The following is a 17,795-nucleotide window of genomic DNA, read 5'->3' as shown; positions in this document are numbered from 1 at the left end:
AAAGTAACTATTAATGTTTCAGAAATGCCATAGAAGCTATAACAGACTCACTGAATCTCAGAATTGACTACAAAGAATCTATTCTATTCCTCATAAAGATTTTCCTTTTTGCATAAGGATTTTCTAAACCTGTCTCTTTGAAATAATGACCATCCAGTAAACATCCAAGGCCAGCAGTTACAACTGAGATGGCCTGCATCTCAGAATCAGCCCCAGCTTTGAGATATGGCTGGATCAGGCAAGGTTAGAAGGTGAGAGGGTGCCCCAAAACTTCACAGAATCACAGAATCACAGAATAGTAGGGGTTGGAAGGGACCTCTGTGGGTCATCTAGTCCAACGCCCCCTGCCAAAGCAGGGTCACCTACAGTAGGCTGCACAGGATCTTGTCCAGGCGGGTCTTGAATATCTCCAGAGAAGGAGACTCCACAACCTCCCTGGGCAGCCTGTTCCAGTGCTCCGTCACCCTCAGAGGGAAGAAGTTCCTCCTCATGTTCAGACGGAACTTCCTGTGCCTCAGTTGTGCCCATTGCCCCTTGTCCTGTCACTGGGCACCACTGAAAAGAGCTTGGCCCCATCCTCCTGACACCCACCCTTCAGATATTTGTAGGCATTTATAAGGTCCCCTCGCAGCCTTCTCTTCTTCAGGCTGAACAAGCCCAGTTCCCTCAACCTCTCCTCGTAGGGGAGATGCTCCAGTCCCCTCACCATCCTTGTAGCTCTCCGCTGGACTCTCTCCAGTAGCTCTTCATCCTTCTTGAACTGGGGAGCCCAGAACTGGACACAGTACTCCAGATGAGGCAGTACACCAGGGCAGTGTAGAGGGGAAGGAGAACCTCCCTTGTCCTGCTGGCCACACTCTTCTTGATGCACCCCAGGATCCCATTGGCTTTCTTGGCAGCCAGGGCACACTGCTGGCTCATGGTTAACCTGTCGTCCACCAGGACACCCAGGTCCCTCTCCGCAGAGCTGCTCTCCAGCAGGTCCACCCCAAGCCTGTACTGGTGCATGAGGTTGTTCCTCCCCAGGTGCAGGACCCTGCACTTGCCCTTTTTGAACCTCATCAGGTTCCTCTCTGCCCAGCTTTCCAGCCTATCCAGGTCACGCTGAATGGCAGCACAGCCTTCTGGTGTATCTACCACACCTCCCAGTTTGGTGTCGTCAGCAAACTTGCTGAGGGTACATTCTAACTCTTCATCCAGGTCGTTGATGAAGAAGTTAAACAAGACTGGGCCCAGTACTGACCCCTGAGGGACACCACTTGTCACCAGCCTCCAACTAGACTCAGCGCCGCTGATGACAACCCTCTGAGTTCTGCCATTCAGCCAGTTCTCAATCCACTTCACCGACCACTCATCCAGCCCACACTTCCTCAGCTTTCCCAGGAGGATATCATGGGAGACTGTGTCGAAAGCCTTGCTGAAGTCAAGGTAGATAACATCCACGGCTCTCCCTTCGTCTACCCAGCCAGTCATGTCATCGTAGAAAGCTATCAGATTGGTCAGGCACGATTTCCCCTTGGTGAATCCATGCTGACTACTCCTGATAACCTTCTTTTCTTCCACTTGCTTCACGATGGCCTCCAGGATAAGCTGCTCCATCACCTTTCCCGGGATGGAGGTGAGGCTGACCGGCCTCTAGTTCCCTGGGTCCTCCTTCTTGCCCTTTTTGAAGATTTGAGTGACATTGGCCTTTCTCCAGTCCTCGGGCACCTCTCCTGTCCTCCAGGACCTCTCAAAGATGATGGAGAGTGGCTCAGCAATGACATCCGCCAGCTCCCTCAGCACTCGTGGGTGCATTCCATCGGGGCCCATGGATTTGTGGACGTCCAGATCGCTTAAGCGATCCCTCACACAGTCCTCCTCGACCAAGGGAAAGTTGTGCTCTTTGTAGGCTTCATCTCTTACCTCCGGGGCCTGGGATTCCTGAGGGCCAGTCTTAGCACTGAAGACTGAAGCAAAGAAGGCATTCAGTAGCTCTGCCTTCTCCGCATCCTCCGTCACCAGGACACCCGCCTCATTCAGCAGCGGCCCCACGTTGTCCCTAGCCTTCCTTTTGCTGCTGATGTAGTTGAAGAAGCCCTTCTTGTTGTTTTTGACATCCCTTGCCAGCTTCAATTCCATGTGAGCCTTGGCCTTCCTCGTCGCATCCCTGCATGCTCTCACTACGTTTCTGTACTCTTCCCAAGTGGCCTGTCCCTCTTTCCACATTCTATGCACCATTCTCTTCTGCCTGATCTCCGCTAGAAGCTCCTTGTCTAACCATGCAGGTCTCCTGCCTCCTTTGCTAAATTTCTTTCTCAGGGGGATGCATTGCTCCTGTGCGTGGAAGAAGTGTTGTTTAAAAAGCGACCAGCACTCATGGACCCCCCTGCCTTCGAGAGCCCTGGCCCACGGGATTCCTCCCAGTAGCTCCTTGAAGAGGGCAAAGTCAGCCCTCCTGAGGTCCAGGGTTTTGATCCTGCTTATCGCCCTGCTTCCTCCACGCAGGATCCTGAACTCGACCATTTCATGGTCACTGCAGCCGAGTCTACCTCCAACCTTCACGTCCTCCACCAGTCCCTCCTTGTTTGTTAACACGAGGTCCAGCAGCGCGCCTTTCCTTGTTGGTTCCTCCACCACTTGCATCAGAAAGTTATAATCGATGCTCTGTAGGAACCTCCTGGATTGCGCCTGCCTAGCTGTATGGTCTTCCCAACTGATGTCAGGGTGGTTGAAGTCCCCCATGAGAACCAGAGCCTGTGACTGTGAGGCTGCTTGCAGCTGCTTGTAGAAGGCCTCATCAACCTCCTCCTCCTGGTCAGGTGGCCTATAGTATACACCCACCGTAATGTCACCCGTGTGAGCCTGTCCCTTAATTCTAACCCACAAGCTTTCAACTCCTTCTTCACTTGCCCCCAGGCCAAGCTCAATGCATTCCAGTTGCTCCCTCACATATAGAGCAACTCAGACAATGAGACCATATAGAGCAACTTCAAACAGATCTAAGAACCCTAGCTGTACTGACCCTACAAATAGATAGATGGTTACCACAACAACGTATGCTTTGTCTAACACAAACTGATTATTAGTGTGGAGGTAGAGCAAGGACAGCTGTATTAAATAGTATGATATTATAAAAAAGCACATCTAACAAGGAGCTCAACATGCCTTGGCTGGAGCAGAAATACAGAAATTCAGTGCCCAGTTTCACAGAAGTATCTCTTGCAGGAATCTTCTACTGGTGGAAGATGACATTTAGGATTGATTTCCATAAAACAGCCACTCACAATTGATAAAGGATTCCTCCAACCAAAAGCTAAATTTGGTGATGATGACAATACAGCAACAGAATTTGGCTACATCTGTCAAAGACAGAATGATCAAACACTTCTGTTCTTACTTATATATTGTATCTGAGCGCTACTGATTCCCCAGTGCTATTTTCTGCCTAGATTTGCGTATATTGGATTTTCCATGTCAGACTGGAATTCTGTGCAAGTTGTTCTGGTAGCCCTCAGCTACATAATATCCATGATGTCTGAAGACCATGTATCTAGCATTCCTGGATGATTCAGGTGAGCTCCACATTCGGACCTCAAGGTCCCTGTGATCAAGACCATTATCAAGACAGAAACAAGGAATTGCTTCCTCTCTGCCTTCTTGTGCCCAACTACTAGACGAGTTCTTCAAGGGGTATCTAGGGATGCAACTCTAAATGCATGTCATAAATCAAATATGGCAAATGGCACCATAGATATATCTTCTAACATAGGGCCCGAACATTTAAGTATTTCAGACAGTGAATAATGACTGTGAGCTCATTCACCACAAACCAAACATATCAGAACTGCCAAACTGCTACAGAGGATGTCCAAAAGAAAATTTGCTGCAGTTACCCAACAAGCCTAGCTGAGGTAACATGGAAAGAATGTAAGTCTTTATTAGCCTCCTTTCGGAGTTTAATCAGCAATTCATTTAAATTTAAACTAACACAAATTTCCAGTCTATTTAAACATTCTGCTACTCTCTCCAGGAAATTAGTGAAAAATCTCAACAAAACATTGTTTAAAAGCAAAACGCCTACTGTGAAGCTTCAGTATGCTTGGAGGTCCAGGTAGGTGGATATGCAAAAGTATATATTTTCATGGCTAAAGGAAGAAAGTAGACTTAAAAAATCATAGAATCACAGAATCATAGGTTTGAAAAGACCTCTAAGATCATCAAATCCAACCATCAACCGGACAACACCATGCCTACTAAACCGTGTCCTGAAGTGCCACATCTAGACATTTTTTTAACACCTCCAGGGATGGTGACTCCACCACTTCCCTGGGCAGCCTGTTTCAATGCTTGAGCATTCTTTCAGTAAAGAAATTTTTCCTAATATCTGATCTAGACCTCCCCCGAGGCAACTTCAGGCCGTTTCCTCTTGTCCTATCACTAGTTACTTGGGAGAAGAGACCAACATCTGCCTCACTACAGCCTCCTTTCAGGTAGTTGTAGAGAGCAATAAGGTCTCCCCTCAGCCTCCTCTTCTCCAGATTAAACAGCCCCAGCTCCCTCAGCCGCTCCTCATAAGACTTGTTCTCTGGACCCTTCATCAGCTTCGTTGCCCTTCTCTGGACATGCTCCAGCACCTCAATGTCCTTCCTGTAGTGAGTGCCCCAAAACTGAACACAGTACTCGAGGTGCGGCCTCACCTGTGCCAAGTACAGGGGCACGATCACCTCCCTGCTCCTGCTGGCCACACTATGCTTGATTACATGCCAGGATGTCATTGGCCTTCTTGGCCACCTGGGCACACTGCCAGCTCATGTTCAGCCGGCTGTTGACCAGCACCCCAAGGTCCTTTTCTGCCGGGCAGCTTTCTAGCCACTCTTCCCTAAGCCTGTAGTGTTGCATGGGGTTGTTGTGACCCAAGTGCAGGACCTGCCACTTGGCCTTGTTAAACTTCATAAAACTGACCTAGGCCCGTCGATCCATCCTGTCCTGTTCCCTCTGCAGAGCCTTCCTACCCTTGAGCAGTTGACAGTCCCACCCAGCTTGGTGTCATCTGCAAACTTACTGAGGGAGCACTCAGTCCCCTCATCCAGATCATTGGTAAAGATACTAAACAAGACTGGCCCCAAAATTGAGCCCTGGGGAGCACCACTTGTGACCAGTCAGCAACTGGATTTTTCTCCACACACCACAACTCTCTGGGCTCGGCCATCCAGCCAGCTTTTCACCCAGCAAAGAGTACACCTGTCTAAGACATGAGCCACCAGCTTCTCTAGGAGGATGCTGTGGGAGACAGTGTAAAAGGCTTTACTGAAGTCCAGGTAGATAACATACACAGCCTTTCCCTCATCCACTAGGCGTTTCACCTGGTCATAGAAGGAGATCAGGTTGGTCAGGCAGGACCTGCCTTTCATGAGCCCATGCTGGCTGGGCCTGATCCCCTGGTTGTCCTTCACATGACCGGTGAGCACACTGAGGATGAATCACTCCATAATCTTGGCCAGTTCCAAGGTCAGGCTGACAGGCCTGTAGTTACCTGGATTCTCCTTCTGGCCCTTCTTGTAGATGGGTGCTACACTGACGATCCTCCAGTTGTCTGGGACCTCCCCCATTACCCAGGACTGCTGACAGATGATGGAGAGTGGCTTGGCCAGCTTCTCTGCCAGCTCCCTCAGTACTCTTGGGTGGATCACATCCGGCCCCATAGACTTGTGAGTGTCCAGGTGGCATAGCAGGTCGTTAACTGCTTCCTTCTGGATTATGGGAGGTTTATTCTGCATCCATCCCCGTCTCACAGCTCAGGGGGCTGAATACCCTGAGAATAACCAGTCTGACTACTAAAGACTGAGGCAAAGAAGGCATTAAGTACCTCAGCCTTTGCCTCATCCTTGGTGGCAATGTTCCCCCCTTCATCCAATAATGGATGGAGATTCTCCTTGGCTCTCTTTTTGTTGTTAATGTATTTGTAAAACAATTTTTTGTTATCTCTTACAACAGTTGCAGACTGAGTTCTAGCTGGGCTTTTGCCTTTCTGATTTTCTCTCTGCATGACCTAACAAGATCCCTGTACTCTTCCTGAGTTGCCCGCCCTTTCTTCCAAGAGTGGTAAACTCTCCTTTTTTTCCTGAGTCACAGCAAAACCTTCCTGTTCAGCCAGGCCGGTTGTCTTCCCTGCCTGTTTGTCTTATGGGGACACATGGGCACATGGGGACAGCCTGCTGCTGTGACTTTAAGACTTCCTCCTTGAAGAATGTCCACCCTTCCTGGGCCCCTTTGCCCTTCAGGACTCTCTCCTAAGGGACTTTCTCAACCAGTGTCCTGGACAGGCCAAAGTCTGCCCTCCGGGAGTCCATGGTAGTGGTTTTGCTGACCCTCCCTCTTTACCTCACCATTAATTAAGAACTCTATCATTTCATGGTCACTAAGCCCAAGACAGCCTCCGACCACCACATCTCCCACCAGTCCTTCTCTGTTTGTAAACAGCAGGTCAAGAGAAGCACCTCCCCTGGTAGACTCACTTACCAGCTGAGTCAGTAAGTTATCTTCCACACACTCCAGGAGTCTCCTGGACTGTTTCCTCTCTGATGTGTTGCATTTCCAGCAGACATCCAGTAAGTTGAGATTCCCCATGAGAACAAGCACTAGCAATTGTGAGACTTCTGCCAGCCGCTTGTAGAATGATTCATGTACCTCTTCATCCTGGTTGGGTGGTCTATAACAGACTCCCAGCAGGATATCTGCTTTGTTAGCCTTCCCCCTCATCCTTACCCATAAGATTTGGTTACAGAGATGAAATTACAGAAACAAAGCTTACAATTTTAAATCTGAGATGAAACATGGTCTCATGTTTCCTCAAATTTATATTATGATCAGACTACTCCTGCTATTTAAGATGAGGAAATTCTGTACTTAGGAAGGAATTTATTTAAAATGAAAGGACAAGGTCATCTCTTTAAAGCGGTGATTGTTGTGAAAATATAAAGGGGGAAGGAAACAGAAGTTGAGGATAGTAATCCAATTCTGAAAGACCAATAGATAATGATCTGTAACATCCATCTGTTAGGCAGGATAGACCCCTGAGATACTCTAATTGTCAAAGACACCAAGGTAGAGTATGACCAATTAACTACAACCTTGGAGCCCCATTATGTAGCCAGTTTTCTACCTGTTTAGCTGTCCATCCATTCAGAATGTAGCATTCTAACTCTGATACATGAGTATTGTGGGACACAGCATGGAAACCTTGCCAATGTCAAGACAAAAGATGTTCAATGCTCTGCCGTTGTCCACAAATCTAGTTTTATCACAGAAGGCAAACAGGTTGGTCAGGGATTGTTTAGCTTCTGTAAACCCGTGTTGGCTGGTCTCAATTACCTTCTCCTTCACACAGCCAGAAAGGCATTCCAAAAGGACTTGCTACATGGTTTTCCAAAGGACAGAAGAGAAGCTGACCAGCTTATAGTTCTCTGGCTTTTTTTAACTATTTTGAAGATGGGTGCAACATCTGTCTTTCTCCAGGCATCTATGACCTGCCCCAATTTCCTTGACCTTTCAGAGATAATAGTGATCAGCCTTGCAAGGACTTCCACTACCAGCAGACATACCCCATCTGTTATTACGGATTTGTACGGGACAAGTTGTTTCAAGGAATCCTTGACTAAATCCTCATCCACTGTAGGTCGTTCTCCTTGAATCCTTTCACTAAAGAAAGAGGTTTCAGAAACTTTGGTGCAGGCTGAGGCAAATACGGCATTGAGCACCTCAGTCTTATCTGTTACTAAATGATCCATCCCATTCAGCAACAGAACACATTTTCCTCGTTCAGCCTTTTACTAGAAATGAACTGGTAGAAGCTCTTGTTGCCCTTGATATCTCTTCCAAGTCTCATTTCCAGTTGAGCATTGGCCTTCCTGACAACATTCCTTACATGCTCAAGCAATATTTCTAAATTCCTCCTTTCTAGCCTGCTTCTACTTCCACCTCCTGTGTACTCTCTTTTTGCACCAGAGCTCTATAATATTTTCCTTGGTTAGCCAAACCAGTCTCTTGATACGTCTACTTTTTTTCCTGTTCTTGCACTCGGATGATGATGTACCTAAAGGCCTGCTGCCTTTCCAGAGCTCCCTTGACCTCCACATCTGCCTCACATGGGATTCTACATATCCGTTTTGTGAATAAGCTAAAATCTGCACCCATGAAGTCTGTACTCTGCTGTTCTCATTTCCCTCACAATCTTGAACTCCAGTATTTCACGGTAATTACAGTCAAAGATGCCATTAATTACCACATCCAAAAACTATACTTGCTAGTGAATAGCAGATCCAGCTGTGTGTCACTCTTAGTTGGTTCGTCCTGTATCAAGAAGTCATCCCCCAGCACCCTCAAGCTATCTTGACTGCATGAACCCCACCTCATTGCACTTCCAGAGGATCTCAGCAAGGTCCAAGATCTCCATGAGTAATAGGGTTTGTGATCCAAATACTTCCTCAGTTTTTTATAGAATGCTTCTTCCTTTCCCCCGCCCTGAATGGTGGTCTGTAACAAACTCTCACCATGACATCACCGTTACGGGACTCTCCTCTCATTCTGTCCTGCAAGTTATCAACAAGACAGTCATCCATCTCACTGAAGAGCACCACACATCTGAGCTGCTCCTTCACAGAGAGGCAACAGTCTCTCCTTGCTTTCTTTACCTATATTTCCCAAGGAACTTCTATGTGCCCATGGCAGCACTTCTGTCACGCAGTGCAGGCTGTCTCACCAAATCTCACTCATTCCAGTGATCTCATAATTCTGTGATTGCATATGGAGTACTTTCTACTGCTAGTTTCCCAAACTGTATGCATTTGTGTACATATTTACTTGAGGTGGTTGCTCCTATCTTATCTCTTGTTCTTGTCACCCCGTGCCCTTTACTTTTGACCTGATCCATCACCACCCCACTTGAATGTGGGTTGTAATCTCCCTCTTAAAGAACTTTTTTCATGTCTCCTTTTACAGCCAACACTGCAGATGCATCCAGCTCTTAAATTAAGAAGTCTACTTATGTGCATACCCTAATGTAAATCTGAAATCCTAATTAAGCTGTTATCGGTGAAGCTCTTGACATGTGTGATACCCTCAACATCACATATTCATAGCAAGAGACTGATTAAAAAGAAGCATAAAGTTCAAGACCATAACCAGCATGTCTCTAAATCTTTCATATTATAGACAGTGTTATTTATTCTACGTTTCCAAACTAAATACCTTTGCATATGTTTTCCTTGAAAGTATTATTTTAATTCTACAGTCAGACACTCTTGTTGTGTTAAAAACTGTCACAACAGTTCCTATTTTTAGAAAGCTGTAACAGTGTTTGTATGCTGAATTCTACAAATATGTGTAATTCAGACCTTCCTAGCAAAACATTATCTAATCCCATAAAAAATAGAAACAAACACAGTATATCAACTGACTTAAAATGAAAATGCAATTTATTAAAGTGATAGGAATATAGATGTTATAATTTTTTAACTACAACTAAACTGAAATATTTTGGTTTCAAACATTTCTAATAAAGTCAAAGATCAGAAAGGCACTCCAACTACTTCAAGAAGAAACAACAAAAGTTAGGTACTCAATCACCTTACAGTATCTGTATATTAAAACAGCTAGACATGTAACTGAAGATATTAAAAACTACGATACTCTGCACTGCATCTAAACCTTTTCCTCCATGCTCAAGAGACAAAGCTTTCTCAAAACTGTTGATTTAATACCCAGGTCTCCCAAAATCTTACTCAGAAAGTCCTTCAAAATATTCTTAGTCTTCATTTTGCTTTTAATAATTTAAAATTCAATCATTATTGCACAGTGATTATATACAATTTTACATCCCATTAACCCTGCTTTGTTTTAATTATAAAGATCCTTTGTTAGATTCCTTTAAATGATCCAGTTTATAATTTCAGGTTATCCTAGGGAGCACTTTAATTCAGCTGCACATTCATCAACTGTTTATGTCCTGTTAATTGTTGACAACTGCACAATTGCATTCTCTAGCTATGATTGATGAATTGCATTCACAAGTTTAGCTATTAAGCAGAATAAATATTTATAACAATTTCCAGTTAGAGGATTGTTATCTTTATACCCAAAAGGGTAAATCAAAAACAAATGGGCTGATTGCAAAGAGCAGTGTTCTAGTAACGCACACACACTTGTTCTAAAACACCTTTCTGACAAAATTATATGGAGGAACACATGTCTAATGGCAGTTAGATTAGACATTCCTTTGATTGGATTTAAGCAGCAGTTCTTAAACACTACTTTGCTTTGAAAAGTTACTGTTAGCAAGGAGTAGAGGGTCCAGTGATATCTTAATACCTGACCGCTAAAAATATGCAGATGTAGGATTTGTTCAGAATGAGTGTTTTGTCAATAGCAAGCATGCAATAATATCTGAACTCACTAGCCTGGCTGAGAAAAGAAAAAAGGTCAAAATGGGATTGTATATTACCACCCAAGAACATAAGCTTACTATAATTATTCAGCCTATTACCATGTAACATTTATTGTATAATGTGCAGTACATGACCCTCTCAGGAGAGACCTTTTTATGGTGTAAACTCATATTGCCACTCCATAGCAAGAAGAACTTCCAATGAAAGGACCACACTTCCAAATGCCATATTGCGGTGTAACTTCAGTCTGCACAGGGAATCTAAGAAAATTTACACCAACCAAAAATTGGGTAATAAGCTACATGCTCCTGTTTCCCAAATCATGGAAGCATAGAATCATAGAATGGTTTGGGTTGGAAGGGACCTTATAGATCATCTGGTTCCAACCCCCCTGCCATGAGCAGGGACATCTTCCACCAGACCAGGTTGCTCAGAGCTCCATCCAACCTGGCCTTGAATGTTTCCAGGGATGGAGCCTCCACTACCTCTCTGGGCAACCTGTGCCAGTGTTTCACCACCCTCATGGTGAAGAATTTCTTCCTAATATCTAATCTAAATCTGCCCTCTTTTAGTTTACAGCCATTCCCATTGTCCTATCACTACACACACCTCTCCATCCCTTCAAGTACTGGAAGGCTGCTATAAGGTCACCCCGGAGCATTCTCTTCTGCAGGCTGAACAGCCCCAACTCCCTCAGCCTGTCCCCACAGGATAGGTACTGCATCCCTCCGACCATCCTCATGGCCCTTCTGATGTTTTCTAAACTTTCTAAATTTTAAATGAATGCATGATTTAACCACTGAAATATCAGCTAGACAAAAAATATCCTATAATAAAGAGAAGACTTGACATTTGACTTTGTTAATGACATATCACTGGTGAAAAAAATAAACCACGCATAAAATGACAGCATCTCTTCAACAGGAGTATTGATACTATTTTTTTTTTCAGTGGCACTTATCAAGACATCTATATACAAATGGATTTAATGTACTGGCCAATACGAGTCACAAACATTACACAAGTGGCTCCATTTGTCTTTGGCATTCCACTACCAGGAAGGCCAAGGAGTACCCCTTTGCTGCCCAGCTTGCTGTCTGGAAGTACTGATAAACATTGCACAGAGTACAGATACAGCATTAAAATTACTTGAGGATTGATAATAAAGTCTCTTAACTATTTGCAAAAGCAAGGCAGCACTTATAAACATAATGCCTTGTGTGTTTTACAGGACTCAAATTGGACCACAGATTCTAGATAAAATTATTTCTCATTAAATGATAGTATAGAGAAGTGAATCTGTACAATGAATGCTGTGCTCCTGAAACAGATGGAGCAGCAGATGGGTTTACAGACTGGGCTCCCTGGACTGTCCGTGTAAAACAACCTTGCTGCTCTGCAAAATGGTAGTTCAATTCTCAAATAAACCCAAACCCATATACAGTTCATGGGAGCGCTATTTCCTTCTGTTACTAAACAGAATTTTCAGAATTCACATGTTTCCAAACAAAATATTTACTATGTAAAGTATCTATACAACAAATCTCTTAATGAAAATGGCCTTTTCACAATCTTTTTAGAACAGATGGTGAGGAAGTATTAGCACCCAATGGAATAAATGCAAAATGACTACTTGTTCAAAAGCTTTAAAATTAATTACCTTCCTTCATTGATGAGCTCAATAAATGCAAGTCCTGCATTCTTCTGAATAGAATTTTGCCATTCCTAAGAAGAAAAAATATATCATGATCAAAATCCAAGGATTTTAAACCACATTTCTGAAGCTGACCCTGATGACTTCCTAAGGAGCTTGAATTTAGGCTGAACTTCTTAATTGAATTATTTTCTTCTTTTTGTTTCAAAGAAGACTGACCTGATCATTTAAAAGCTGTAATTAACTCTGATTTTCAAATGAATTTTACGTGGTCACGTTTCCTGTTTCACCCTTAAGCAAGCCTTAGTTTCCTTGTCTAAAGAATATGAAAACACATCTTGTTTCTCCAATTCGTACAGTTGCCCAACGAACAAATGAAACAAAGTACGGCAGCAGTAGTTTCTTCACACTGCTTCACTGTTACACCCTGTACATTTTATCATATAGGGCAGGCATCTGTGTACCATTCATCCCTCCCTCCTTGAGTTCTGTCTTTGTTTCTTCCCCATTACAGGGGAAAACAAAAACAGTCACTAATAAACAGAGTTTTCAAAATTCTTTTACTGTTAAGAAGGATTTCCAAGATAAACTTTCAGCACTGATTTAAACCACTTATCAGATATTAAAAGATAACAACTTTTACTTCATATAGCTAAGTTAAAGAGAAAATTCTCAATGCTTCACAAATAGATTTTTTGCCATACAACCCACTGTCTCTATCACACCAATAGACTTATGATACTTAAGATGAAAAAAGGTCGAGATATCTCTCCAGTAAGTAAAGATTACTTTCTTCTGGGATAATTCCATAAAACTTTTCTTTCTGAGTAATAAACATTTCCTTTTCATCACACAGAAAAATAAATCAAAATACATTAGCTGGATTATGGTTCAAAGAGAAATTTTCTACTCTGAGACTTCACGTTATAAACAAAAATGTGTAGAGAGAGTTACAGTTATAGAACTATTCTGCTTTATGTTTCCTTTTTTTCCAGGACAAAAAAAATCATGCAGAAATTCCCAATGCTTGTTTCCTGATATGGGCAAAAAACCAAAATAGCTTTGCACAGATAAGGAAATGTTCTCAAAGAATAGTTGTAAAAACTAGTCACTAACCAGCAAAGTGCTTCTTACTGATCCTATGAAAATTCACAAATTTCACCAAGTAATGCATCTTAAAGAAAATCTGCAACAACAATAATCTTGTACTCATGATTGGTTTTATAAGATGCAAGCTACTAAAATACTCAACTAATGAACATATTCTTAATCCATTATTGAGCAGGTAAGTCCTGATTAGAGAAGATGGAGAATCAGTACTCCAGCCTCTAGTTCGTGAGCTAGAAAACCATTGAAACAGGTCCTTTCTTCAGTGCTGTCAATTTTGTTCTTTTCCAAATCCAGTAACTGAAGCAAGCCTAATGATCTAATTTTTGGAAGCAATTAAATCACCTTGGTATAGTACAAAGTCACCCTGAGAAACTAAAAAGGAACAGATTCAATTGTCTTAAGATAGGCACTTAGAGAAATTTTAAGAAACAAAAGTCTGGCTTAGAGATAGTTTTTGAGGCGTTATTAAAATATAGCATTATTTATTATTATTAATATAAATATACTTTAAAAAAATCAGAGCCTTTTAATGTACACTATGTAACTCCCTATAAGCATTTTCTTTTGAGATACTTTTCTGCACCACCACTGCTATGAATTTGCAGTCAGGAAAGCAGAATTGGTGTGACTACTATTCAGGAAAGAAGTTGAAAAGAGAGAACAAAAAAAAAAACAGGCAGCTCCCTAAGACAGCCAGAACAAAGCATGCTAATTACATTTTTTTAAAGAGAGACAGAGGGTCTACCTGTGCCTGCAAAAGACTAAGAGATTCTTGCAAGTCTTTTGTCAGATCTTCCTGCTCAGCGCATAGGTCTCAGATACTGCAGGGCATCCAAAATGGCTAACTGGATTTTAGGTGAGGTATCTTAAGGTACCTAAAGAGCCATTAGATATCTGTGTGGAAGCAAACAAATTTCTTCTTATGTCTTCATAGGTGGAAAATCTCATCAATTTATCCAAAGTAATTATTCACACTACAAAAGTGTGAAACCTGCCCAACTATCTACCAAAAACTAGTGAAAAACATAAGGATGTGGAACTAGAAAGAAACCAGGCTTCATGGTTCGTGCATTGCTTCACTACAAACTTGCTACTACAGACTTCACTACAAACTGTCAACCCTCCAGTAATCCAGAAATAATAATAATACTATTACAATTTCCTCTCAGTTTTAGGCATAATTTCATATAACAGATTCACGATCTTGAGAGGTGAACTGTACTTGTGAAGAGGCACCTGGTTTTCTTTTTTCCAGTTTCTTTTTAAAAGACCCAAACGATAAACTGAAATACTTGGGAATGTCAGCATTACAGTTGCGTTTGCAATGGCTACTCAGATCACTGCATGCACTTTAAGAACTGGATTTAGATGTTGAGTTATATGCTCTAAGAATGTGCAGTAATTTTGTTTGTATTAACTTAAATTCCACAGAAAATCTCTGTCACTCTCAAGATGCAAGAAGCAGAATAGAATGATAAACACAAAATGTAATGGACGCTTTGATGGTGGTTGGAAAATTTACACTATAGGCAAGCAGAATCATAGTACAGACATTTGGTTATTAGCAGCTAAGTGCTTGAATGACTACAGTAGATCTCAGATGGTTTTGGTGTAGTTCATACCCTGTATCTTCCGAGCCTTAAAACAAGAGCTGGGAGACGTTTTTGTGCCTCAAAAATGGTGATGCCAATTACATGCTGAAGTAACGGAGGACTTTGACAAAATTGTGTACCAGAGAATTTCTTCTATACAAGAAGAATGTGTTGACCTTTCTTCCTTTGGGGCTCCTGCTTGACAGGGCAAGGGGGATGACTATTGCTGCCAGCAGTGCACCTCTCAGAACAAGGTAGGGTGTAGAAGACTCGGAGATAGAGGCACATTTAGAGACTGTCTAACAGAGAGAGTGTTCAAGAATGACGACACATCTCTTCTTTGTACTAAAAACAGAATGAAGATATCAAATTTCATTTTTCACTTTGTGTTGAAACAAATAAAAAATTGTCTTCATACACAATAACTAAACACTATAACTTTAGACATTCAGTTCAATTACTGTCCAGTATGGCTATGTTTTAAATATTTTATATTATGAAAACTTTTATTGAAGACATCAAAAATGTACTAAATGATTAGTATGCTGGCAATTGCCACACCCCCTCCGCCCCTGCAAACTTCTCCTCCTCCTCTATTCTATTGTTGCTTGAAAAAGCATCACTGCATTCAGAAAGCATCAGTACACAATCCCTGACAGAAAGTTCAGACTGAATCTTGTTATGAAATCATCCATGCAGAAGAGGACAGGAGAGGTATAAAACTGAGATGAGAGTAAAAGGCTAAAAATTCTAAATAATGAACCATAACACAGTACAGATATTACTTGAAATTCAGTTGGATTTTTTTTTCTTTCAAATCCTGACACACATTTTCTTACTCTTCTTTGAAATAATGACATACATTTTCTTACTCTCTGATATTCTTATTTCCCTAGTCCTATTTCTTTAAAATTCTCCAATCCCCAGTACACTAAAAGAAAAAAAAAAAGAGGCCAAACATCACTGACAAATTTAGCAACATGTTAAATTGATACCAGAAAATTTGCACAGGTGAAAAATAATTTTGAAGGAGCAAAGAACAACTAAGCTTGGCATGCTAAGAAAATTTTTATTTTATATTATACTTCTTTCCAAACCAACTTTTGCTTAGAATAACTTTTAAATTTTTATTCATGGTGATTAGAAAATGTCTTTAAAAAAAGTCTTCTGATAATATTAAAAATAGATAATAAATCAGACATAATATCTTTATAAAACAAAGGAATAGTGGTTCTCAAGAGTTTTCATAATTTACATAAGAGCTCTCGCCCCTTCCACTTTCTGCAAGGAAGTCTAAAATTGTGTCACAAGTTTCTCAACAAACTGCAATTACTGAATGGACAGATACCCGGTGTAGTAATCAACCCACAATTCTCCTTCCACTACAGGTGCCACTGTCTCAATCAATTGTATCTTCTGAATTCTCTCTTCTCCCTGTCTTAAATGAATCTGAGTACTTTTTTTTCCTTTTGTCTTATTGAACACTTATTGAATTTTCTAGTCTAAGATACTAATAACTCAGCTGATACCTCATTTCTTCAGTCACGGTATTTTAATCATAACTTCCTGACACAAATGAAACTCTATTATATTGACTCTAACATGTTTGGAGAAAAGTCTTGTATGGAGCTGAACAGGTGCTATATTTTATCAGGAGAAGGAGGAGGAAATTCTATAAAAATTTGTTTGCAATTCACAACATGCATATAATTTAGCTTGGGTTTGAACTCCATATTGTGAAGTTGCCTTTTAAAATCACCAACAACTTGCTTTACTTTATTTAATAGGAAAGACTCAAAAGAAATGTTACAAGACTGAAGGAAATGTTTCCTTATAGCAGAATACCATGTCCACTAAAAGTAGGTAAAAACAGAAAAAACAGCTGATTTCGAGATACAGCCTCATAAATTTTTTAGCAGATTGCTCATCAATTTTTGAGATGATTATGCAGATTTTAAGATCATAGGACTGTCCCCACCATTTCTAGAAGAATTTATCTAAAGAAATTGGAGTTTTACAACCTTCCATTATTGTTTGGAATGAGAATTGGATCTAAGAATTCCAATTTTACTGCCTTCTCTCATACTCACATGTATACTGCTGAGAGATGATAAATAAAATGTATTCTTGGTCTACTCTTTCAAGTAAATTTGGGATCAATTTTACTATTTATATGACTATAAAATGGTCATCCATTTTAAAAGTGACTATTTCCCACAATAAGGAAGTTGCAGAATGACTGATGACATCCTCCTTGGAGGGCAAACCTGCAAGTATTGGAATACACCAGGCTTCTGGCCAAATCACAGAAAGGAAAAGAATGTGAAACTTTCACACTATTTATGTGAATATGACTTTAACAATGCAGCAAGGTAACAGAAAGTTATAGATTTCATTTTCTCAAAACTGAAGCCTCATTTTTCCTCTATTTTCTTGACTTGGAGTAGTATGTTAATTTTTCACTTTCTTGGGAGCACAGAGACCCATTGCCCTTCTGATCACCTGTGGTAATTGCCCAATTTATCTTAGAAATGAAGTCAAACCTTCCCAGAGGAACATTTCATTGGCATCTTAGAAGAAAAGAGAAAAAACAGCCACAATTGCAAAAACATTTACACTATCAAAACAACACTAGGGAAATGATAAAATTTATTTAGCTGATGCAATATTAACATTCATCACCTTATAGAAATTCTGCATGTCTTCCAATACAGACAGAAAATAAGTGTTAGAAGATACATGTATCTCCACAACTTCTAGAGCTTACTTTCTGACTGGAAAAATAGTTCTTCGTTTAAGAGACACTAAAATTATTGTTAACAACATGTGTTGCTACATATGGCTATTAATCCTAAAAGCCAGTCCACTTATTACTCGACCAATCTTTGATGTTAGAGGTGGATAACTAATCTGAAGTCTTTCAAAATGCACCATTAGAGATTAGACTTCTTTATGTACAGAAAACTACTTCTCACATTGTCTCCATTATATATATAGTGAAATTCCTCAAAACAA

General features: G+C 41.2%; 1 protein-coding gene across 5 annotated transcripts in view; it reads right to left on the bottom strand.

Moving 5' to 3' along the window:
* The window catches only part of NBEA (neurobeachin), a 544,466-nt gene that overhangs the window by 249,653 nt on the left and 277,018 nt on the right, over positions 1–17,795 (bottom strand). For all 5 annotated transcript variants that reach the window (XM_075420361.1, XM_075420351.1, XM_075420371.1 and 2 more), the window contains one exon: positions 12,085–12,149. In XM_075420361.1, the coding sequence (XP_075276476.1) occupies positions 12,085–12,149 (65 nt within the window). The remainder of the gene's footprint in view (positions 1–12,084; positions 12,150–17,795) is intronic.

The sequence above is a fragment of the Opisthocomus hoazin genome, chromosome 1 (assembly GCF_030867145.1).
Source record: "Opisthocomus hoazin isolate bOpiHoa1 chromosome 1, bOpiHoa1.hap1, whole genome shotgun sequence".
NCBI lineage: Eukaryota > Metazoa > Chordata > Aves > Opisthocomiformes > Opisthocomidae > Opisthocomus > Opisthocomus hoazin.
Note: the sequence above shows the minus strand (reverse complement) of the source record. Positions and strands in the feature narration are given on the sequence as shown.